This window comes from Aphelocoma coerulescens, chromosome 4, assembly GCF_041296385.1.
Source record: "Aphelocoma coerulescens isolate FSJ_1873_10779 chromosome 4, UR_Acoe_1.0, whole genome shotgun sequence".
Classification (NCBI taxonomy): Eukaryota; Metazoa; Chordata; class Aves; order Passeriformes; family Corvidae; genus Aphelocoma; species Aphelocoma coerulescens.
In genome coordinates this window covers 34905024-34931065 of record NC_091017.1, presented here as the reverse complement: position 1 = coordinate 34931065, position 26042 = coordinate 34905024, and the positions used below count along the sequence as shown (strand labels likewise).

At 39.1% G+C, this 26042-nt stretch overlaps 1 protein-coding gene across 3 annotated transcripts in view; it reads right to left on the bottom strand.

The window, feature by feature from the left end:
- GUCY1B1 (guanylate cyclase 1 soluble subunit beta 1) overlaps positions 1-22336 on the bottom strand; it is a 42595-nt gene extending 20259 nt beyond the window's left edge. The window contains exons 1-5 of one of the 3 annotated variants that reach the window (XM_069013559.1): positions 22266-22336; positions 21943-22016; positions 6254-6354; positions 5119-5237; positions 444-641 (exon numbers count right to left, since the gene is read on the bottom strand). In XM_069013559.1, the coding sequence (XP_068869660.1) occupies positions 444-641; positions 5119-5237; positions 6254-6354; positions 21943-22016; positions 22266-22268 (495 nt within the window). In that variant the 5' untranslated portion in view covers positions 22269-22336. Of the gene's footprint in view, positions 1-443; positions 642-5118; positions 5238-6253; positions 6355-19160; positions 19231-21942; positions 22017-22134; positions 22154-22265 lie in introns of those variants that run through there. The other 2 variants (XM_069013561.1, XM_069013560.1) reach the window with 2 other exon arrangements.
- Between the last annotated feature and the right edge of the window lie 3706 nt (positions 22337-26042).

Here is a 26042-nt window from a genome sequence, read left to right as displayed (position 1 = left end):
AAGAATCTAGGACACAAAGATGAAATGTCCATATTCTCACAGAACGCAGCTGACAGTAAGAAATATAGGCCAAATATAAAATAATGCATATATAAAATACGCCAAATATAAAATAAAGGGGGGAAAAAGCACCCCAAACAAGCCAGTATCTAATTTCTTTACATGTCCTCTTTACAAACCTTCTCTGAATAAGGGGATATTGTTCTGTACTGTTCCCAGTTGGGTCTGCCTGCAAATTAGTGCTGGCCTTCTCAGTACATGGCTAATGTGTCCTTCAAGCAACACAAATGATGATGGCTCTTCCTGAGAGTCAGTACTGATGCCACTTCTTCACAGAAGACAGCAACAGTGAAAATTACTGTTTGCCATCACTTCACTTTCGATTTTCTTGATTTTTTCCTATTGACATAATTTTTCAATGTGTGTATCACTTCAGACATTACCTTCATATCTATTTCTGTACCGTGGATCTGTTGAGCTACTGTTTTGATGATTCCAATGACAATATCCTGAAGACCTTCTCTTTCTGAGTAGTAATGCAGAATGAGTCCCTTTCCCTTCTCCGCGTCGGTGCATCTGAAGGAAGGGGCTCGCATACCCGGGTAAATAGTAGCAAGGTGGTCATGCAAAGCATCCAGGTTCTGGAAGAAGATTTTAAAAACATGATTATAAGGCATTCACTTATTATTTCTGAAGAAAGTAAGTACATATTTTGTCTAATCTGAACAGTCCCTTTCTCCTACTGCTCATACTTCCACGCTTTTGCCTTTTTCTCTGTAGAACTGTCATCACAGCAGACTTTTCAGGTAGCCTGAAATGTTCTTTCTATCTACCATGGTAATTTCTGAACAATGAATGGCATAAAAATTAGGACCATTATAAATTACTCCAGATAGTAAGAAGTCGTGCTTGTTTATGCTCTATTTTGAAACATTCAGATGATTAAAGACCTTCTGGGTGTTTCTCAGTCTGCTACCTCATGCAGTTTCATTCCTTCCAATTCTAGTCTCTATAATCTCCTCTTCAAATATTAGTTCAGGAGTCAAATACAAATAAGCATGTCTAAATAAACATAAATCTTTCTCCTTATTATCAATGAAAAAGCCTAGTTCTGTCGCCATAATAACAAAGTTTACAGGGCCTGACAAAGTTTCAAATTTTAAAGTAAAGATTTAAATGCTTGAAAGACCAACCTCAAATACATATTTTCTTTGACAGTAATTGAAAAACTCCACAGAATAAACAGAAATATTACAGCTGCTGTAATAACGTATCAGAAAAAGTTGTTCAGGAAAGGGAAGAGACTTTTTTTTTCTCCTGCCACTGTCCCGGACATCTCATGTACTTAAATTTAAATCTTAACCAGACAAATTGCGATCTGGAAAGCTGAATTATAAACTAATAGGCATACCTAATAAGGACATTAAAGAGAAGAGTGAGATCAAAATCACACTTTAAACACTACACTAGTTTCAACTTTGATTGTCAAGCAATCATCAAGGCTCCAAGTTGCTATTTACTATACATTTAACATAGAGCAACCTAGTTTGCAGGATAGTGTTGCAACCCACGATTTTTTATTTATGTTGTAAAATTCATACAGCTCCTTCACATCTGAACTCCAGAACATTACTGCATATTTAAAATGCTGTTCTCTCACTGCCCTGCAAATAACTGCTACCACAAGGCTTTGCATATTGTTTGTTTTCTGCCAACATCGGAAGTGAGGTGAAAATATTTTCAGTGTGCTGTCTGGGAAATTCTCCACCTTTCATGAGCATCTGTCGATCACCAAATTTGTGGAAGCATACTGAACTTGATTTCATGTGAGCTGCGAAGTGCTTGAACAGCTGCCTCTTCTCCTGGAGACCTCCAGAGAAAATGACACTCTTAGCAATGAATTCCGTGGGATGTACTTATCCTGGAATTTCCTCCTTCAGTTTTTTAGCTTGTTTCAAATTCATGTTTTTGTTGCTATATCAACATCTCCAAATTAGAACTTGAAGAGGCAACAATCTGGGAGTCAATTCATTCCAGCTGTTAGTGGGCATTGACAAGAAAACATAATGCTTGAAGGCAAATTCTGTAAGAACCTTGCAAGGTTCAACCCAGTGAAATTGGAAGAGACTGCTTTGACAAAGAGTGTGGATGAGAACAGAGCAAGAGAGATGACTGGCTCTGAAAGACTGAGCTGCCATCTCCTTAACTGGATGCAGGACTGCAGTTTCAGTACATATGCCTCAGAAACAGCTGGGATATATCAACCTTTTAGAAAAAAACTCTTAGGAAGATACATGGGAACAGATGATAATCTTCCAGTTACACAGTCACCAGCTGAAGAATTTTGAATGGGGAATGGCCAATGTCAAGGACACAATTTTTGTAAGACGGTTGTCTAAGTATTAACATTTAAGTCTGGCACAAGTGTGACTAACAACTGGCAGTAGCCCCATTCTGCAAAACCACTTTGCCACCCTTCTACTCCTTTACTGCTGACTTTGTCAGAGCAGTGTCACAGGTGAAGTCCATGTGATATGTCCTTCAGTTTTTACTCTCTAATCTTCCAGAGTGGGGGACTTACAGCTCACTGTGTTCAAAACCTCGCTCCAACTCCAAACTCCATAGTCAAGGAGTAGACATGTTTTTCCAGATCAAGGAGCTGAAATCACTCCCAGATCTAGACACTGTCATTGTTACTCCTACTCCTAATTTTTTGCTGGTTTTGATCCATTCTAAATTGGTATTGCAGCTTCTGAAAGAACAAATTTCCTTTTTATAGTATGTTCACCTGCTGTGAGGCAGAAGTGCACTCAGGTGCAGATTATAATAGGCTATGGTTGCCTTAATAATAAGCCATGAATTCTTGGCTCCTAGACTGCTCAGATGTATGCCAGAGCTTGTGCTGGAACCAAAGAACTGATTCTAGAGCTTTGAGGAACAGGGATCAGCTCCATGGTGAAACACAAGGGAATCTCCAGGCAAGAACAAGCAGTCATACTAAATGAGGCTGACCTGGTCTGTCTAAAAGCGACAGTTGTGGCTGGCACCTGAAATACAAAGACATGCTGTTCAGTGCTGTGTGGTACACAGCACCTGGAAACTTATCTAAAAGAGGAGTTCATCCCTTGAATTTTATTGCACTGTAATCATGAAAACCTGAACAGTCATGTAAACAATTCCTTAAATGAGAGAACTAACCACTACTCCAGTGTTTGATTTTCATTCAGTAGAAAGCTACTGAACTGAACCTAAAAGCATGCTTTGGGTTTCCTAGGAAGTCTTCTTTTCACACTGCTTCTCTTTGGCACAGTGTCTTTCAACATGACTTGCAAATTTTCCATGCTTGTGTTTTTCATAGAAAGTATAAATATTTGATTTAGTTGCCTTTTTTATTTTCCACTGTCATGAAGCCTGATGTACCTGTGTTTCAACTATGAATAAACTAAATTTCCTTGAGATGTCAAAGGGAACAGAACATAAATGAGATTTATTTTCACATATTTTAAAAAGCTGCAGTTCTCAATTATTTTGTATATATCCTGGACTCAGTATACATTTCAAGAAGCACCTTGTGGAGCTCTATTATGTATTTTAAGAATCTGAGAAAAGAGACATTGAATGCAATCTGCACCTATTTTTTAACAGGTATATAAAGTAGTTTCCTGACCTAATATTTGTTGGAAGATGCAAAAGTAATAAATCACAGCTAATGTTGATTTTCCATTGTAATAAAAAGCTAAAAAGTACACTTCTGGCACAGCTACTAATACATTAGCCCTGTTAATATTTAGAGAAGCATATAATAGCCAATGTAATCTGTTAACACTGAAATTCAAACAAAGCTTAAAATGCTGTCATTAGAAGAATATAAATGTAAGCTGTTTCCACTTTTATAGATGTTTGGTGTGCATAACAAATGTGTCCAGTCCTTTCACCAGCACATGTGGTAAGAAATGAAAAGAGAAGTGTATTATATGGAAAAGGGCATGAGGGAAAGGAAATAGTATCTGTATTTCTGGCCCATATATGAGTAACCAAAGTGATGATACAATGGGCCAGCTACATCTTTTTTTTCCCTCCTCTCCTGTTCTTGCTCAACCTTAACCACAACCTCAGTACATGAGTTATCTTCAGAAATTACTTTTATCTGAAGGCTTGCTTTGAGAGCAGACTGTGAGTGAAGCTATAAAATACAAAGGAAGTCACATCCCATAGACAGACTGTGGTTTGCCGATCACTCATGATATGCACGTTGGAACATCCACATACCCTATCTGCCCAGCAACTACAGTCCACAGGATTTGTACAAGAAGTCTGGGTTGACTGCATCTAGGATGCTCAGGAATGATGCAGATTTTGGGGCAGTGAGACCCACAAGCAAATATTCAAGTAATCCAGCAAACTATGATTCTTTTTCCCTTAGTGCTGGAGAGATTATAAGGGTACAGATGACAAGAGGCTGCTATATTTTCAGAGAAAATCAATAGTTTTGACAGTCAGCTTTTGGGCAATCTCCAGTTCAACACTTTTAACCTCATTACAGTACAGAGTCTCTCCAAGAGTGATATAGACCATAAACCTTAAATACAAAATGCTTACTGCAGTAAACAATCTTCAGGTGACAAAAAAGGGAAGGCCATTTTTCTACACTTAGAAATAACACTTTAGCAAAGGCCCTACATTTCTTCCATGCTATTATAAAATAATTTTCATTTTGTTTTTGTTTATAGTGCAGTATCATGATGTTCTGCAGTTAGGAAAGCACATGAACTGATTTTAAAACTGCTTCTTTATCCCACCCTCAGTACATGGATGAAGGATAACATCTTAAGAGATAAGCTGTTATGAGCCCTAGCTCTGTACATAACATACTATTAGAAATATCCAGTGTCTATAATTAGTCAGAAATAACAGAATAAATACCCTACAAATCTGAAGATCACATTTTCTGTTACTATAAGCAAGGTAAGTCTTTTCACTTAACACACACCACCCCCCCAATTTGTTGCTTATGAATACTCTTGTTCAAAATTTCTCTTTGGAACTTCAAATTAAATTTCTGTTGACTGGGCCATGATTTTGTCTGGTATCTGAAACAATATGGCACAAAATTCTTACCTGCAAAAACTCTCTGACATTTGAGCCCAAGACACGTAGAATTGTATCATAACCAGATTCTTGACAAAACACAAAAAACATCTTCCCAAACATTTGAAGGATTTCCCCAGCATTTAGATCTAGTTAAAACAGGAAAATATGATTCAGTCCCAACACTGTATTTCATGCACTTGCTTATTTCATGACTCTTATATTCATAAACAAGACAGTATCTAAACACTACCCAGATCCAGTAGGTCAAGAACAAAGTAAGATTCAGGATTCATATGGCAAATATTGAGTATCCAAAACAGGAATTTCACTAGGATTTACCAATTACCATTATTACTTCACCACATTGTACATTTCACACACATATAGCATTTAGATTCTGATACCGAAAAATGAATCACTTCTTGAAAATAAAGAAACTTGGTTGTTAGTAGTGCTTGCCTCAGCAGAGTTAATTCTAATTTACAATAGCATGAAAACACATCAGCTGCTCCAATTCAACATTACTACAGTCATCAGTCTTACAGATTCTTGGCTAATTACTGATGCAGAACAATTTCATACCGCACTTGGGTCTGCAGATAAAATAATGCTGATGGGCATATTTCTACCTTTTAAATTCCAGACCAGAGCTGCAATGATTGAAAATGAATGCAACCCAAATCAATGGCTGATATGCAATTAAATGAAATGTGTCCATGCCACATACATTTCTGTAACTCAGCATTGTTCTTTGGAGATCAAAGATTCATTCATTCATTAATTCATTCACTGCTCTTGCAGCAGTGGTTGAAACTTGGGTGTATTGGAAGGCAGCTGCAGTATGATTTTACTTCAGGACTGCTTTGTAACACTGCCCATGCTCTGTGGATGAGGAATATTTCTTCAGTTTAAGATGGAATACTTTAGAAGTAATAGAAATAATTTTAAGGGAAAAAAAGGAATAAAATTTTCTTAAGAGAAATAAAAGAAATACAATTCTTTATTCTAAGATTTAAAAAAAAAAATCCTCTCTTTGACCAATACTCCATTTTCACTTCCTCTGTGCTAAATCCTGTTCCCCTCTGCTACACAGATTTGGGGGGCAGGAGAGGTATTACCTTTTTTGTGATGAATGGGCAAAGAAGATATCTGTACTACTTACTAAGGACCTTGCTTGCAGCTGCAACAAGGTCATAGGTTTTGGAATCATCGTAAATTATTCTGACCAGAAACTGTCCCTCTTCATCCAGCTGTGCCTCCTTCCTAAAAAGAAAACAGAATAAAATCTTCTTGCTTGAGGGAAAAGCACCATATAGATAAAAGTCTTTTAAATAAAGTAAGTTTGTAGAGTTATTTAAGACAGAAAATTAGAAATAAATTTGTTCCATAGCTCAGTCATTAGTGTACAATGCAAATATTTCAGACCATGAGTGTTCTGTAAATAATAATTAGCTATAAGAAAATAAACATGATTTTTCAGTACAGAGCCTCAAAAAGAAGTTGCTGTACTAATAAAGACACAATCTGCATTTTAAAATAACAGAATATCCAGTACTACAGCCCATGATGGGCTCTTTAAACACTTTTTAAGCTTTTTCACTCCATCACATTTCAATTACACTTTATTTACAAAAGGCGTGGGATGTTTCTAACAACTATTTGCACATATGTCCAAAGAGGAATTTAAAATACAGATGCAGGTACCAAATCAAGTATCTTTTTTCAGAATTCTGCACATGCCCAGTAGATAGGAAGAAAAAGGATGCTAGGATTTTGCAAGGCCTTGTTCTCACATTGCACATCAATTCTCATGTGTAAAGTGTCACTACTTAGCTAAAGCACAATAAAAATACACATTTCTTCACTAAAGGAAACAACTCTCAACCCCATGTTTAAGACAAGACTCATACATATGTCCTGTGCACATTTACTACTGCTACTAAGTAAAACACCAAAACAAAACAACCACTTTGTTTTTCAGGGTCACCTACTATTCTCTAGAACATGAACATCAAGTCAGCAGCTTGTCCAAAAGGCAGCACAACTCTGTAGGCTGTATTTTTTTACTGAGGAAAAGAAGATGATCCCCCAGACAATGAATGAACTGTCGTGCCTTCCAAGCTTTGCATTTGGCACAAGTGAGTTACTAAGGAGGGCCCACAAGTGCCTTCCTCCATATTTCACCCCATCTGCACGGCACAGGAGCCAGGCCACTCGTGCTGCAGGAGTGGCTGAGTCCCAGCTCTTGGGAGAAGGACAGGGAGCACCTTCATGGGCAGGCAGACCCCAGGACACTGAAGAGCCAGCTACCCATGTGGTTGGTCCTGCTGTGCACAGAGCATGCCAATGGCCATGGCCCTGTCTCTGCCCAGCTTCAAGTAAAGTAATATTCTGTATTTGCTCTTATTTCCCTTGCAAATTTTCCTTCAACAGAAGAGGAGATGTGCAGAGGGGCCTGATGTGTTCTCTGATGAAGTCGTGCCCTGTTGAAGCCCTCACCTGGAAAATGAGCACAGCCTCCTTTCTCAGTATGTTTTTTAAAATAGGTGGTCACCTCCTGTGGTGCCACCTACAATGACTCTCTGTAGACACAGCGTACTTCACAGAAATAGTGACAAAAGAGGAGACATTTGTAAGTACTCATGCTCTAATTGATGTACCTAGAATATATTTTGGCTCAGCAAAACTCATATGATCATGGCATCATTAGTATATTTGCAGGTGGAGGGTCATAGCTACCTCATTAAAAAGAAATTATACCCTTTCATCTAAATGTATCTCTGTCCTGCAGTTCATTTCAGGAAGTCAAGAGAAAGGCAAAGAGACAGGAAAGCCTTGAAGTGAATTACTGAATCACATCTTATGTCGCACCAAAAAAAAAAAAACCAAACTAGTACACAATGTTGCTCTACAGAAAAAAACCCCTTAGAATTAGAAAAACTATAAAAAAGGCAGATTATGAGGCAGGTTTGAAAAAAAATCTAAGCACAAGGGATGCAAATCCAGACATTCATCCACTTGGTAGTATAATTACTTTTCTAATGTACAAATGAAAGAGGAGAATGAGTAATCATTTACTAGTACCATGGTAATGAGGAGCTTTTACCAGAGTATGACAGAAGTGCTCTTTGAGATAAGGCTCAAGCCTACAGAGCCAGTATTTCTAACTTCTGAATTTCTCTTGGTCACCAGAGGAATAATAAAAACCTACAAAAAGTAAAATTCTAAATCTACTATGTAAAATCCTGCAGTCCCTTTTACATCAAATTCTTTCTCTCCATTATCATAACATAATCAACCATAAATTAAAACCAAATTCTTTGACTGTAACTCAGGTTTTGATTTTCTAAAGTGGTGTCATTTATTTAAAAAATTAATTAATACAAAATAATAATGTCTGCAAAACAAGTCAAGCATTTACAGATATAGTGGAATTATCCATCCATAGAAACAGAAATATTTCCTCCGGTACTCAAAGGGGAGAGGTCTGAGAATTAAGTACTCTTGTTGATCTTAAAACTGCCAGATGGCAAATGGTACTGCTGAGAAGGACTGATTCCAATCTCATTCTATTGACCTAAGTGAAAAGACTCATCATTTAACCCTCCAGTTTGTAATCACCAGTCTTTGATAACCTGTTCACTTAATGGATATCTGGAACCCATTATTTTCTTTTTACTCTTCATCTTCCTTTAATCCTGCTCCTCACATTCTCCCCACTGTCCAAAAATTACACAACATTGTTTTTATATTTCAAAAAATATATTATTTATTAATAACTGAAGTATTGCAACCGTTACTTGAAATAACCATTTTTATACTCATTCTAAGAACAATGAACTGAAAACAAGCTAAGCAATTTTCCTAGAGGAATATGACAAGGCTATAGGGGACATGAGACTAAATATCCCTCATAATTCTACATAAAAGGAACGTCGTTCTCTAGCCAATGACCTAAAAAATATTGTAATAACCTTAATTAAGCAGGGTCTTAAGCAGGAGGAGAGCTGGAGTTGTTAGTGGGAAATGATGTCTTGAAACATAAGAGATCAGTCAGGGACAAGAAAGTAAAGTTTACATTTCCCAAGAACAGAACTGAAATGAATATGAGAAAAGAAAACCATCTTGATTCTTTGATTCTCATAACATGGTATGTAACTACAAGTCAGCTACAGTTTGGAGGGATGTTTGCAAAGGGTGAACAAACTTTCCCACATCTCGGATACATGCTGTGCTTTCTTTTAGTCTCTCTGATCTGAGCCAAACCACAAAGGACAGCACAGACATCTGGAAAACCAATGAACATCCTCAAAAATACTGCATACTTGCACAGTCCAGTAGACACAGTTTTTCTGTGTGAGAATTTTCTCTATGAAAAATTGTCCCAGTTTGATGATGTTGGTATCTCTTTCAAAACTTCTTACATTTCTTTCTAACTGCATTGACTGGAATTTTTCCTGTTTACTTCTCTGTGCCAAGCCATGATTCTTTTTTCTAATTTTATTTGTCTTTAGTTTATTTTGTAAAAGATTTTCTTCAATATCTGCAATTTCTCTGAGCCACCACCTTTTAAAATCACCACTGGTTAGTTCAGTGCCTATTCCATTTAATTATTTTAACTATTTATTTTCGAGTTTACTCTAGATCCTTTGGATCACTCAGAAGCCATCTGAGCAGCACTACTCATGTACTTCCCATTAAAAAATAATTTTAAGGTAAGCAAAATTTTCTAGAAAACTTCTTGAAGTAAATATTTACTCCTGCAGCGGAGCAAGTATACTTCTCAGTCAAAATCATGCAGGCAAAAACTTATTTGCTTATTCTACAAATATGGCAAATACTATGACAATGTGTAATCCAAGCCTGTGTCAAAATATAAACTGCTTTTTTAAGATCTGTGCTTGAAAATTATTAAATTTCAGAACATTCTTCTTCCTTTCCAAGTCAATTCCTTCTCCATACCTCCAAGATCTGTTGTGCTGGTACATCCTAGCAATTTAGGTAGGTGCTGAGCTGAAATAAAATTCAGTTAGGTATCTGTTTTTCTCTATTTTTTTTCTGCTACATGAATTTCCCTGTCTGCTCCATCACCTGTTCACAGAAGTTGGAGTGCATACAGACAACACGTAGCCAGAGTGATTGTGGACAGGCCTCTGAAGCCCTTCTGCCTCCCTCAGTAGTGTGACAGCAGTGAGAGCTTCCAAATTCCTTCTCTCTGAAATACTAGTCTAAAGACTACATGCGACGGGAAAATGCTGCTGTGAGTTTATCCAAGATGGCCACTGCAAAGGGAAAGCATTCCTATTTTTACAGAGGCACTGGTCCTTTATCAAGTCTACAGAACAGCAGCTCCTGTAATCAATGTGTCTGAGACAGCATCACAGCTATCAGCACCAAAGAGGCCGACCATGACTGACCAGAGGCTGCTGACCCCAGCAGCCCAGCAAACGGAGCAGTGCTATTCAGGTGAATGGGCAATACCTAAAATTTCCTCATGGCTGCAGTCTTCCCTCCTAATTAACTGACCCTACCTGATTTCTCAAAGCTGCCTGCACTTAAGGAAGTGGTTCTACAACAAGGCTCATATGAAGAAATAATGATAGTGTTGTGAAAACTGTTATAATACTAAGAGTGAGGCTGCTTTGTCACCTCTGCAGACCTGCTGTGGTTGGCTGTCCATCATGAGTAATTCCCCTACATTTGTATTTGGCTGACCACATTTCAGAGGAAACTTCATAATCCATAGCTTTACAAAAAACTGTGGCATTTCCCTTGAAATGTTTTGCTGCAATCTTTAGTTACAGTTTTTTACCAGATAAAATTATGGGAGGAAATTAGCATAGTTCTAATGTTTTCTGCAGACTGTGGTGTTTGATCACAAAGACATTAACAGCAATAACATATTGGTGGCTTTCTTAAGAACTTGAGTGGAAATGAGCCAAAAGCAACAAGCTCTGGCAAATTCCCAAGCCCTCCTTAATTCTTTAGTGAAACAACAGTATTACAGTAGCAAACTTTCAACTTTTATATGGCTGTTCCTTCAAAATAACTTCCAAGTCAAATAGAACAGAATTCACAATTAATGTCTCATTTACATTCATAGAGACAAAATAAGTGTGGGTTTTGCTCCCCTGTAAATTTATGTTCAAAATGTTAACACACCCTGGGATTTTAATGCTCTTGCCCAAACTGACTCCTGTCACCTGAGATGTGATATTTCATGGTTCAAAACTTACATCCTATGACATGCCTGTCCTAACTCCTACAGTCTGGCAGCCCTTTTTATTTACTCTAGACTAATTTTGAATGACTACACAGAGCTATTTCAATTGTGGGAAACAAAGATTCCAGCCCAGACTTTTCTAAAATGCTTTTGTTTTCCTCCAGAATGTTTCTATTATCCAGGTTAATGTGAGGCAGTTTACTTGGGCAAGAGAAGAACCTTAGCCATTGCACCATGGAAAAAAACAGCTATACAGAGGATATTTTTTCACATACAGATTTGGCCTTAAAATCAGTGGAAAAATTCCTATTGAATAGATCAAAGCAGGATCAAGTCCTAAAACAGCCTTTCCTCCATCAGTCTGCTAACATCCCCCCAAACTGCTGTTGATTCAGCAGCACAGAACAGCATTACAGGTGATAGTGTACAATGGTCCCTTTGAAAATCTTCTCCATTGTGCAACTAGTTCAGTATTTGTAAACACGTTATTAATGTTCAAAGGTAATGTTAATAATTCACAGAAATGGCTGAAATGCTATGTGTGGACAAACATTCTGAGAAAAAACTGTTCTTAAAATCAGACAGATCCTGCACTTCAGATTTTTAACCCAAAGATTACACACATTTTTATTTCTCATAGAGGTTTGAGGTAGTAAAGATTTCTTTTGCCATCTTTGGAGATTTTACAGTAACACAGCTGGACAAGATGTCATATTTGGCTGGTCTTACTTACATAGCCCATTCTGCACAAAGTGAGTTTCAATGTAGTTTTGCAATCAGATTGTCGTATTTAAAGTGAATTTGCATAAATCATAATCAAGAAGATTGCTGCTGACAAAACCTTCTTATTCCTGTGAAGTATCACTTGCTATTCTGCCTCTGTCAGTCAAAAAGCTGAAATCTTAAAAAATTCTTACAGAAAAAGAACCCTCCCCATTTGCATGCAGCAAATATTGAGAAAAAATATGGTAGAAGACCTCATGGAACAATTACTTTGCATCCTGAAGATGCACAGGCTTCTCTGTGATACATTATTACTTAGAAGCTGTTAGTGTCACTTTAAGAGATCATCCAGTGTCCCAAAAGCACAATTGGATCTCTTCCCATCAAAACTCAGTCTGAAGTGTGCACACTGGGTGTGTCACCTCGAACACACCAAAACAGTCGCTAGTTCCAAACCCACCTCCATGACTTCTTCCATGATACGTATTGTTTCTGTTGGGACTTTTGCCACCATTGTGCTTCAGTTCTCTTGGTGTACCAAGGATGGAAAAAGTGCTTGTGAAATTGAAGAGATCAGTCAAAACAATCTTAATGACAAAATAACACTACTGCACTTAGAAACACAGCATGGTTCTGATCTCACTGATAAGAGCAAGTCAAGTTTAATTCCGTTCCAAGAGTAGCACTCTTAAACAGGATTACATGGGTCAGAACTAGAGATGGTATCTGTGAAACCAGAATTGTTGTCTTTCTACCTCATTTAAATTAAAATGGCAAACTCACTGCTCATTATATTACTTCACAGTTGGTCTTTTCAAAATGCTTCTCATCATTTTTTCATGTACTTCACAAAGATGCTTTACAAAAAATTATTATAAATATTGTGCCAGTCTTCTGAAAAGGAAAAAAAACAAAATAGACTTGTGCATGTTGTGGATGGTCCAAAGATATTTTAAAACACCCAGCTGGGAAGAACATAAATTATATTAAGTTACAAGATTAAATAAAAACGGGAATCTGTCCAGGAAAATAATGTTCTGGGTAAAGTAAATAGGTGTATTTATAGACTTCACAGTTCTGAGCTATTTCCCAGTTTTACAGGCTGGATATGGGAGTGTTTAATGTAGGTTTTCAAAACAAGATAATACTAGAAGATACAGTTAACAAAAGTACAAGTTCCTTGCTGCTACTACAAATACTAAAAATATTATTAAAAATATAAAGCCAGTATTATTTTGCTTCCTTTTACGTAAGTGGTCTAAAAGGAATGGTATTTACAAAATACTCTTTCATGCATTTCATTTATAAGAGTGAATGATGTGTTTATAGCACCTGTTATCCTGGCACGTCCAAAAGCACTTAATTCTGGGAAAACTGCAAAGTACCTGAGAGATACTGCAAGAACACTCACACAAAGTTTCATAACATGCCACTATTTCCTTTTAGCCAACTAATTCCCAGAGGAATTAAAGAACTTGGCATCCACTCAGTTTAACTCCTAACCTTCAAGCAGGTCCTTCCGCTGTGAGGAACTGAAAGAGCAGGAAGTATAGTGTCCTGACCCTAGGAAGCTTGTAAATATTAACCTCCATACCCATGAAGAATCATCTATTCAGTATCACTTAAAAAAAAATTATAATGATATAATTATACTGATTAGAATTTTGGGATAGTATGAAGTAAGGACTTAAAAACATAAACTACAAAAAATGTTACTTTCTGGGTAAAAACTCACTAATGTTAAAAGGTATTTGGATTAAAAAGAAAAAATCTATTGTCATTTCACCACTAATGGCTTTCCAAAGTGTCTTTCTCACATCTACTTACAGGCAATCTGTATTTTTTTCAAAATTGTTATGAGACTGGTTGAACAGAACACTGCCTTCAGCACTGGGTAAACCCACAAGGTGCTAAAAGAGGCTGCAAAACCTCCATTTTCTTGCTTTTTCCCAGATCACTGTGATTATTTACAACTGAGAACGACATGATCCAAAATAAGAATGGATTCACAATCTAAACTCTAGTGAACAGTCTATTTTTTTCACCAGTGTTCATTGTGACAAGACAGTTAAAATAATTAACAAAGTCTGCAACACTTTTGAGTATGAAAGAATCAGTAAGTTCAGGTAACTGTAAAGCAAGCATTCCTTACAATAATTAGTTGTGGGCTGGGAAAGGGAAATACCAAGCAAGCTCCCAGCAGTTCAACAAAGAAGGAAAGAAGATTCACAGGGGACTGACAGCCACCACTGCAGCATAGAGGTATATGAGTCTAAGTGGCAAACTCCAAAACCCACTTGTTCACCACTCAGACTTCTACAGTTCCTGGGAGAAGAAGTACAGAAGAAAGGAAGAGGAAAGCCAGCATTCTGATGGGAGAAATCCCAAAGGCATTAATAGGATGAAACAAAATTGAAGTCCAAGACACATCCAAACCTACACTTTGAAATTTACCAGGAGGTTGGTACCAGGGGTCTCCTGCAAATCAGCCCCTTGACAAGAAATACCAAATATAACTGGAAGTCTCTTCACTTGCTTCCACTACAGATGACTACAAACAGAAGTGCCACACGTCACGTTTTGTACAGATATTGGATTCTTATTTCCTGTTTAGTTTGCATTTTTTTTTGCCCAGGCCACATGGCGATTATGTAGACATAATATGCACATGCACATGAGTGCACATCAATATTTATATGCATATGTGCCTACATATACAAATAGAGAGTCTCCAAAAACTCTACACTCTAAGCTCATGATTATCCAACTCCTCTCCTACCAGAAGTGACACTGTTATCACTGCAGACAGACTGCTACAGACTATGGTACTGTTTTCCATGCTTTTTCAAGGGCTGCCCTATTCATAGAAACTACAGTCAGCTGAAAACTTGAAAAGCACTTTCCAGAACAGTTACAAAGAAATAAAACATGTTTCATAAAGAGCCATAAGCATCTGGCAAACTTTTTTGTTGTAGTTTAAGTGAAAGCAGGAAAGATGAACTCAGGTCCACTCACAGCAACATTAGAGCAGTTTGCTCCAAGCAACATTTCCCTGTCTGTTCCTGAGCCTGTATGACACAACACACCAGCCACACCCATGAGCCCACAGAACCTGTTCCTTTTCCTCCAGGCTTCTTTCAGTACTGAGGCTAGGTCCTACTCCACTAATGTGCAACTATTTCATATTTTATTTTATCCCATTCCTCAATATAGAGCCTCAAGCTTGATTTACAGCAGTTTGCAAATCCAGTTCTGAAGAGAGAATTACTCCTTTCAAATAAGTCTTCCTGTGGAATTGATCTCTACACTAATTGCATGCAGAAGCATTAATTAGCTCTCCAACAATCTCATGAGGCCAATTATACCATTTCCATTTAAAATAGGCAGGAACACCACAGATCAAAAAGGTTTCATTCATATAGGGTGCCCGCTATGCGATGGGTGGTTCTGGTTTTTTAGGGTACTCAGCACTTCTTACGCTCAAAACACAATTTTCATGGACTTTACAGACTACCAGCATCAGACCTACAAGTTATCTAAATTCCCACACATCTTAAGAACTTGCTACTGCAACTTAAAACAGTGTTTCACTAGAGCTTTTGTACATATTTTCCTAGGTTTCTGCAAAGGCAAACTACTACACTGTAGTATGAGCTATTACTACATGTAAACATTGTGCTAAGCAACAGCAGTAGGCCAAAATCTTGATTCTCACAGAATCTGTCAACAAATGTAAGTTGTGTTTTGATACATTAGTAAAAAGAAAAAAACACCTCTGACAAAGTGACATTCTGAACTCAACATACAGACACAGTCAGCCAAGCTACAGCCTTCATTCTCTGCAGCTAACAAAGCTTTTTATTATTTGCTTTGTTTAAGTAGCATAAAAATAGACAATTTTTGCTATGTGAGAAATTCCCAGAAAAGAGTGCAATCCAAGTCCATCTCCTGTAAAAAATTATAGAATACATTTTGAAAGGCATTTCATATTTATTTTATATTATTTACTATTATAGAATATCACTACAAATATAATTAATCAGAATAGCACATCCTGTCAATGAGTTCCTAATTATCTAAATGCTAGTGAAAGTCAGTGGAATACAATTTTTAAATATATAAACGAATAAAAACATCTACCTTTCCTGACTTAAGTGGACAACCTACAATACTACTAATAAACCTAACTGCTAGGAATGCCTTTGAAAATTTACCCAAAAACAGGTATTCCTAAACTACCTACATTTCACTGCAAAAGCTACACCAAGTCACTAAAGTCTGACCTATGTTAACCTTCACCAACAGGATGCAGAAGTTTGTCTGTTTAGTTTTCTACAGGCAAATGATAGTCCTGCAGTTTATTTCACTCCCCCAAAATGGTATAGTCTTCTACAACTTCAGCTGAACCCAGTTTGAAACTGAACAGAGAAACTTTCCACTTCCCTTTTCCACACTGCACCAAGATAATTTCTCAATCCTCAGTGTTTCACCATTTTAACCATAACAGGAGACTTACAGAAAAAAAAGCTTTCAAGAGCCTTTAGCCTTGGTAGGTGATAATCTGTGAAGCCTGGGGAACAAAAGTTTCCTTCCTCCTAGGACAAGCTATCGACTTTTGCTCTTCCTTTGTGCGCACTTCCAGATCACTGAGTCCATGTAAAGTTTGTGCCACCCAGAAGGCTCCCCAGACCTGAAGTCTTGGCATTTAAGAGTGTGAACAGCACATGCCATCCTAACCCTCCTAAGAAGGACAAAACAGGGCACATGCAGGAAGCTGCCTTAATTCTATATTAAGCATGGAGGACCAGGGATATAAGGCTATTACTTGATTTATATGTGCCACACTAAGGTACAGACAGCAAATGATACACGGCTGTTGGGGCAAAAAATGCCTATTTTTCTACTATGCAAGTTTGAACACTTCTCTAGAATCAAATAAAAAGTGTTTTCATCTCAGGGTAGTTACTTTTAGCAAACACTGAGTTTCAACTTCCATCCTAGTTTTTCCAGGCTACATGTTTTTGTGGGGACTTCTACCATAAAAACAGAAGGAAGATGCAGACTGCAGCTGATTGGTTGGGCCATTTCATTTCTCAAATCCACGTATTTTTGTGGGATACCTGTTTGGGAAAAATACTAATTTACAGGCTTGAGATGAAGCATTTTAATGCATTTCTTAATTAGATATTTGAGTTCTCATTCATTTTCTTGGCGGTATGTTAGAAAGTGTCACAGTTTGAGCATCTAACCTGGCCTCAATTCAGATTTAGAAGCCCCTGGGAAAATCCTGTATTCATTTAATCAAACACAGAGGAATAGTGTTGGGAAACACAGGAAAAAAGACTCTGTACATATTCCCTGCTGACATTGCTCTAGCTCCCATATTGACCTGGAGCTGTTTCAAGAAGACATCCCTGTCAATGCTTGTTACACAATTAAACCCTTAGAGCTGCTGAATGGAGTGATCAGAATTTCACATATACTGGCGGTTCAGCTCAGCCATATGTGATACCTGTTGCAGAAGAGCTCATATTTTATCATGTTAGAGGCCTCTTTTAAAAATGTACTATCATACACCATAAAAATATGCCCACTACAGAAGCATACTAGGGAAGACAATTTCTTAAGCCGTGGAAGTTTTCATTTTGACAATATGAGTAATCTCTGTATTGTTTTGGACAGGTACACGGACAGTAACTGCAGGTGCACTACTTATGATCGTGTTCACACGCTACCGTTCCATCCAGAAGTACAAATTTGACCTTAAACAGACATGAGCACAGAATTGCATGTATGTGGGAATAGCCAGGCCTGACAATTTTCAGTTTATGTTGGCTGCAGAGGACTTGAAGATATCTAATGCCAAAGGAATCTTGAGAACCACCCTTGAGAACCAGCCATTGCAATTGTGGCCACACAATCTAAACCAGCCCTCTGGATGTAACAAGCGAAAAATAAAGGATTCAGAAGAGGTTCTCTTTCAGGTATGGAAGGAACAAATGAAAAGTGTTTCCTCAGCAAAAGTGTGCTTAACAGCTCTACATCAACTGTTTATTGACTAGTAACTCTTTGCAGAGCTAGCGAAGTACTGATCAAAGGAGCCTGGCCCCATTGCACTGCAGGTCTTAAGTCTCCCCTTCCAAGGACTGAAATAGTGAATGACAATGAGCAGTGCATGTGCAGCTTACAATGGCCAGTAAGCAAAAGAAATTACTATGCTGAATTTCCACCAAGAAAAATCTGCTACTGCAGAATTCAGCAACTACAGAAGGACTTTCCTCTCACTCCCTCTTGTTCATCCAGCTTTGCTAAATCCCTCTAATGATTCTAGGGCTTCATCATGAAAACCCTGTTCATTAGTTCAAATTCTCAATTCTGCGAGTGGCAGTCAGAGAAAAACCAAGAAGCAAATTTTTGAGACTTTGCTGTTGAGAAAATGAGTAAAGGCTCTATACATCAAGATAAACTTTCACCACTTACATGCCTTTTGAATTCAACCTATTTGGGATCCAGAATGCTGGTTCAGAAACAGGAGGCTGTGAACCATTTTGTCAAGCATTTTAACTCTAGTTCTTTAGGAAAGCCAAGCCCTATATCAAAGGATATACTGTAATTTTTCCATGAACTCAGTGCCTCATAATATGATGTGCAAAAGAAGTCTGATGTTTAGTTATGCTCTCTTTTTAAAGTGGATGAAAATAACATGGAGTCTAACCTTCCCAAGAATTCCACTCTGGGCCAATAAAACACTGTATCTATTTTTGATAGATCATGGCTTCACAAGAATGCTGAAAAATGAACAAAATAGCAGACACAGAGAGTTGAAATTATCATTCTGACTCAGTTAACGGCAAGTGATGGCAATGAAAACACCACTCTCATAAGAGCATCAAATTCAACTATTCAGGTACCCAAATTCTCTATATAAGAACTTCATTCAACATCACTTTTGACTACACAAGCTACAGAAGAGTTTCAACGTTTCAGATGGAGAATACCCTCTAAATTCAGTATTTACCATTTTTAAATGCACTTTTTTTGACAAATGACCTGATTTCATTATTTCAATTTATTTGGTTCTATGTTTTCTTTTCCCTTCTATCAATATCAAGTACAAATTCACCTGCTGGCATTTGAGAATCACTCAGCAATCACAACCCACCACTCTGCAGTGCTGATTCACATCTTCTGCGGTGCCTTCAGAGAGAACAAAATAGCAGTATGTGATCAGCTCAACATTAAAAAACACCAAAACCAAAAAAGTTTAGATAAGAAATTTTGTATTGAACTACCCAGAGGCCTCTCTACTTCACAAAAATGCCGATGTTTTATTGCAAATTCAACCTCACTAACAGAGCAAAGTTCCTCTTGGTTTTTTGAAACAGCCAAAGACTGCTGACTTCAGTAATTACTTCTCCAGTCATCAGTGATTCAGCCGATTCAACTCAGCATGCCACAACACTGGTTTGTACTTTCCTGCTGTTTCCTAAATGCATAACAATTCTAACAAAACCTTTGCCAGAAGTTGGTATTTGCTTATAAAAGATAAAACATCCAACCTCTTCCCCAACATCACTTGGCTACCAGTTGACACTACCATTCCCTCAGTCAGCACCACTATAATCTGTTCCAGTGAGGGTTGATTTACTGGTTTCTAAACTCTAGGATACACTGCTGAGAAATCCTGCTGAGTAAATACCCCATTGCGTACACTTTGCACATAAGGAGCTGCGGCAGCTGTTGCACACACGCTGGCTCCTTCTTGGAGATCACATCCCAATCCTCTGCTGGGTAGTGTCATGCCAATTTCCTTCCAGAGAGCCATCTTCTTGTGAGCTAATAGCAGAGCCTACCTGCTGGGCTGCTACAAGGCAGAAATGTTTCTCATCTGAAAAGCAGAAACAGGACATACCAGCTTCCTGAATTTTCACAGCTGAAAAGCACTTAGAAAAGTATTTCATATATTTCTATTTTCTCCAAAACTTTATATGAGTAATATTCCTCATGGGCTTTAGTTATCTTCAGTATTCTATTTGGTGTTTGTAAAATCTAAAGAGATGGGATGCCTCAGGAATTATGGCTGGTCAGGCATTAGAAGATGAAACTCTGTATCTTCTCTGATGGACTGATCTTAAACACAAATACATATTCAGTGGGTAATCTGGACAAAAAGTGGTCCAGTGGTGACACTTAACAGCATCTTGATAAGGGATGCCATGCCAAGAAAGAATGAACATCATATTTTATATTTATTTATTTATTTATTTATTTTACTTTTCACAGAAAACAATGCAGGTGTCACTATTTTATCGCCTCTTAATTTCCATATGTCATTAAAATAGATCAAACCATAGGAATTCAAAATAGATCACTGCGTTTAGAAATATTCAGTATGTAAGTAAAATAAATGCCTCACTTTTAGCACAAAACTTTGTGGCATACACTGAAGGCTCATCTATGGTATGCACAGAACGGGATTTGCCAACAGTAATTTACAGAGTACCAGTCGGGGATCAATAGAACAAAGAATGCCTGCTGAATCACAACTGTGGACTCACCTTTGGTGATTTTAGACTCAGCTAGACTAACTGAGCCCTGATCTAGTGCCAGTAACAATCCAGGTTGGAACAGAAACTGGACTAGATGACCTCCAGAGACCTCTTCCAGAGGACATTTCTATGATTCTCTGATTTCATGGTACTGTGCAAGGTTACCACATTCTTAATGAATGATTTTATGAAAATAATATGTCATGGTAACAAAAATCTCATAGTCAAAACTGTCCTTTAACTCCAAAGATTGTATTATGACAACAGCAATATATTATAAAATCAACATTAACACTGACATATTAAAATTGGCCCAACATAAATGCAACAGGGTATCCCCTGTTGAAAGAAGGCAGTTGAAAGAGGATCACTTTCTCCAAGTTGGATAATCGACTTCTGCCTTATCAAGAAATCATATTAAACCCTTTCTTCTAACATGTTGCCTAAAGCCTGATGAAGCAAGTCTACAACTCTGTAAGCTTTTACGTCCTTTTAAAAGTTTTTGTTGTAGTTTTGCCCAGCTATTAATACTAATATTTTTAAGGTAAATAGAATTTTGTTTGCACACTCATGTCAAACTTCTAGTGCAATCTCACAACTGATCAAAGGTTTAAAGTGAAGGCAGTCAGCTCGTTAGAAAAATGCTATACTGCCAGAAAAACAAGGGTTGGGCACAAGAAATAGGATTCAAGAAATGAAGCCAAAAACCATTCTTTTACTTACATTCTTGTACATATTTCTCTGTGACGTTTTTGATTTCAAGCTGAGGACATTACCAAAATCTGACAGTAGTTTTAGACAGTGTTTATTAAATAAACATTGTCTCTCAATTCCTTCAGGGATGCAAAGGGATGCAACTGTTGCACGGTTCACCTGGTGGCTTGATGCAAGGATGGGCATCCGTGTTTTCGGGGCGTTTTGCTTGCACATTACTCCTGCCACATACCCTGTATAACCGAGGAACCGCGGAGATCAATGCCATCCCCGCTGCGGCTCCTGGAGACCGGGAAAGATGGAACAAGGCGGGTCTTGGAGGCGTTAAGGGAGGCCGCGAGCGGGACGAGGCGCGGCAGGAGGCGCGCCGTTCTTGTCACGGCTGGGAGCCGCGTACTGCGTGCCTCTGCCGGCCCGCAGACCTGCGGGTACCGCTGCCGGCCCGCAGACCTGCGGGTACCGCTGCCGGTGCCGCTGCCAGCCACTGCGGGCCCGCAGACCCGCCCGGCACCCGGCAGGCGGCAAACGGGGCGCCGGTACCCGCCCGGCCCCGCGCGCCCCCGCGGACACGCGCGCCCACAGACACACAGATACGCACAGACACACAGACGGACGCACACGAACACACTCACAGACACTTACTTGATGTCCTCCCAGACGGCGGGGCCGTAGTTGCGGATGACGAGCAGCTCCAGGGCGTGATTGACGAAGCCGTACTGCGGGGCAGAGCGAGGCGATGGCAGGGTCAGGCAGCGGCCGGCAGGGAGCCCCTTCCCCCCCCGCTGCAGCATCGCACCCCACCCTTCCCATCACCCCGGCGGGAAGAGACCCCACCGAAACATCACCCCATCTCCCCCCGAAACACAGGGCTGGGGCCCGGCTTCCCGCTTCCCAAGTGGATTCAGCCTCCTCCGTCCCACCACGGGCCCGGTGCCGGGCACGGCGGGCGGCCCGGCGGAGCTCACCATGGTGCCGCCGCCGCCGCCGCCAGCAGAGGATGGGCCCAGCCGCCTCACCACCTCCCCCGGCCGCCACCGCCCCGAGTGGCACCCGCCGGCAGCCAATGGCGAGGGCGATCGCTGCCCGGGGGGCCAATGGCGGGCGCGGCCGCCGCGCTCTCCTCCAATCAGAGGCGGGGGCAGGACTGCGAGGGGCCGAGGCCGCGCGGGGGCGGGCGGGTGCTGCGGGCCAGCGCCGTCCGGGGCTGAGGGGCGGCCGCTGCCCGTGCCCGGCGCGGAGTCGGGCATCGACCCCGCTGTCGGGCACGTTCCTGCACGTACCCATCCTGCGAGCGGTGCTTGGGTGTAGGGCAACGCGTGCTCGCCCTGGTGCCACTTCCCTCTGCCTTCGCAAGAATGCTTCAGTTGGTTCTTGTACCAATGCAACCACTTAACTTTTAGGAAGACAAATGTCCCCAAAAAAGGGAAGAATCTGAGCGACGAAGTGATCGCAGGTATTTCTGCTCCTGTGCATTCATTTCTCAAAGGCCAGTGAAGTTAAAAGCATAATAATGGGTGCTTTGATTAATGGGGGTTTTCGTGTGTTTTTGAGTCCCTGTCAGGTGTCAGTGAGAATAAACACTGCGATGTATCAGTAACCTACTGAATATGGACTCTTAGAGGGTTCTCTAAGGAGGGCATGACCCTACAACAGGACATTTTGAGCAGAGACAATATGCCAAGGCCACTTTGGAAATAACACACTCTATCATATGTTACCATATACAAGGAATAAAAAACTACAATACAGCACTTGAAAACCTCATATACTTTAAAACCCTTTGTACAATCGAAAGACCTGGCCCCAGCATATGAAGTAAAAACTCTAAGGAGAGCAGTGATTTTTTTTTTTTACTTGTTTAAGAAGAAACAAAATATATTAGAGACATTATTCATTTATCTAGGAGGATAAGGGTACTTAGTGGACTACTAGTGTAGTAGCTTTTGGGCAGAAATCTTGTTACATTAAGCCATAAACATTAATCAGTCCAGATGGATTCTAAACGTAGGTAAAATTACACAATTCAGATCTTAGTAAGATAGTGCAAAATAAATATAAAATTTGAACTGTTCACATAGTTCTTGAAAAAAAAATGAAGCATTGATGTTGGAAATTCCATGTATATAAGTTAAAAAATGGCAGCATGTAAAATCTTTTGAAATTTCAACTACTGCCTGGTGAACTTTTGAATCTGTGTTAAGATCTTTTAAAAATTCTAGTAGCTGAGGACACAAGTGGATAGGCATTAGAAATTTGGCAAAGTAATCTCAGTAGGCATTCCAAGAACAGCAGAGGGAAACCCTGCTTTCAGGTCGTGTAGGCATAATAATCAATTCTATTTCACAGAGTCCAAATCTACTGGGAAAACAGATTTTAGATTTTGTAAAAGGATGACTGAGAACAAAAGCTTCAATATAACCAGTTAGACAAGTAAGATGTTAATTTTGAAGAGAGGAAAGAAAATAGTTGAAGAAATTAACCGAACTACTCCAAACTACTGAATATATATGTGTAGAAAACCGAACAAAAACTGAAGAGATGCAAATCTCTAAAAATCTCTTCAATTTTCAGGAAACTGGCAATAGAAATAATGTAATAAATCATACTGTTGGAACCAGACCAAAGGTTATGCTTTCCTATAGCTAAAGAGGGATTGTCACCAATTATCTAAGATTTGAACATGTCAGGTCACTATCTGCTTTTCCTGTTTGGTAGGAAATAAAGTTTGGGAAAATGGGAAAATGCATCCTACTATACAAATGTTGTAATCACATCTCTGTGTGCCTACTGCTGGTAGTGAATCTACACTACGAGAAGACCTACGACAACATCTGGGACTTTTGCCCTCCAGTGTTGCTGGAGTCTTCTCCTTCACGCACTTGTAAAACTGTTTTGAGGATACAAATAACAAGGAACTCCTGGCAGCACATCCCAGGCAGGAAACAAGTTGACTATATTGAGAATAGGTGTAAAAAATTATCCCCATTCTTCACAGGTTTCGAGGGAATCCATTTGCTCTGTCTGTATATGGGGTAAGCTCTCATGCTCATCAAGTATTAGAGAGATTACATGAAGTTATTTTTGGTTATGGTTTTCAGAAGGTAGATTATCCTGGTGATTTTGTCTATCTGAAAGACACTTTTTCAAAAGTGCTGATATCTACAAGGGTTAAAATTGCCTTACAGATACGAAATTGCCTTTCTTCTGATTTGGTTCAGGCTTGGTAGGTTGTGTTTGCAGGGTGTTCTTGTGATTAACCCATTATAATACAAATGGAAGTTCTAGCCAAGGTTGAGATTTGTAAAATGTGAAGTGAAAACACCATGGGCAGACTAAAAGCAGGCATTGATTGATTTAGTTTTCTAAAATAGGGGTCTCCTTTTAAAAGTTTGGAAGATGCTGAATTAAAGAATTCAACCCAGTAATTTCCTGAGAAGAACAAACCTCCATTCCAGATACCTGCTCAATCAAGACTCAAGGCCCAATGCTGGCAGTATCAGGACTGTTAGGGCACATGCATTATGCACATCACACAAACATTTGGACTGTATCTGATGCACTTCCAGAAAGCCTGCAGCCTATTTCACTACAGCACAAAACCATATTCCCATTTGGGGACCCTCATGCACTAGGTATGTGCTGTACACGGTTAAGTGGTGTTTTATTTTAACATGTTTCTTCCTGATTTGAGATGCTGACTTCATCTGGCAATTTTTGGTGAGATTCACGAAAGCACAAAGTAGCATAGGATCCTTTTATGTTGTGTGAAAGGGCAGTTGCTGAGACAGTAGGTTTGGGAAAACTGCTAGCTGGCCAAGAACATCTGCATTCAGCTTAATATGGTTTGTGTTAATACACAAGCACTATAAAACAAGGGAAGTATTTTAATAAGTTGCATTTTTTACTTTGGAGTCTGCTTTTACAGTTCGTTTTGTTACTGAAATCCTGAATAAAGAAGCTGCCTTATATGGTATTGCTGGATTTCACTTACTGAAGATGGAGTTACTTTACTGACATTGGACTGAATTACAGGTATTTTCTCGTTATGGTCTGAGACCTGACATTTGGAATTTTCATAATAATACTTCTCAGATGCAGAAACACCCTCTTAAGTTCATTTCAGCAAGATTCATTATTTCTATTATTTCTACTATACCACGCTACACTGTTCTGCTATACCATGACATAAATCTTTCAGTACTGGTATTGACAAGCTATGATGAAACACCCCTCAATATGTCCATGGTGTTCTGTAATGCAGTAGCATGTGTACATTTGGGAAACTGTGCACTCTATTGCATCCTCCTGTAAGAGGACTTTAATCTTAGCCATCCAGAGAAAACTAAGCATATGTCCAAATTTTCCCTAACATCATCTGCAATCAGTGGAAATCAGTTCATTTTCACATGCTTGTAGTCCAAAGCTCCTGGGAATGCCTTTGTCCTTGATATTTCTTTGGCAGGTTTTGTTTGGGCTGAAAAATCTGAGGAGTGGAAATGTATCTATGTCTGAATCCACCCCTTTTCACACCCTTGGGAGGCTACTGCATGTATTCTCTTGATTATTTCCCACTATGTGCTGCTATGTGTGCAAGAAATGCATTTGCTGTAGTAGCACAAAAATTTGTCATTTCGTACTGCTCAAAAAAGAGAAGCGAGTTTAGCACAGATCTTCAAAGGCCATCTTATAATGGGGTTGCAAAGCAATGTGCTCATTTCCATTCTTATTAGGAAACCACTGGC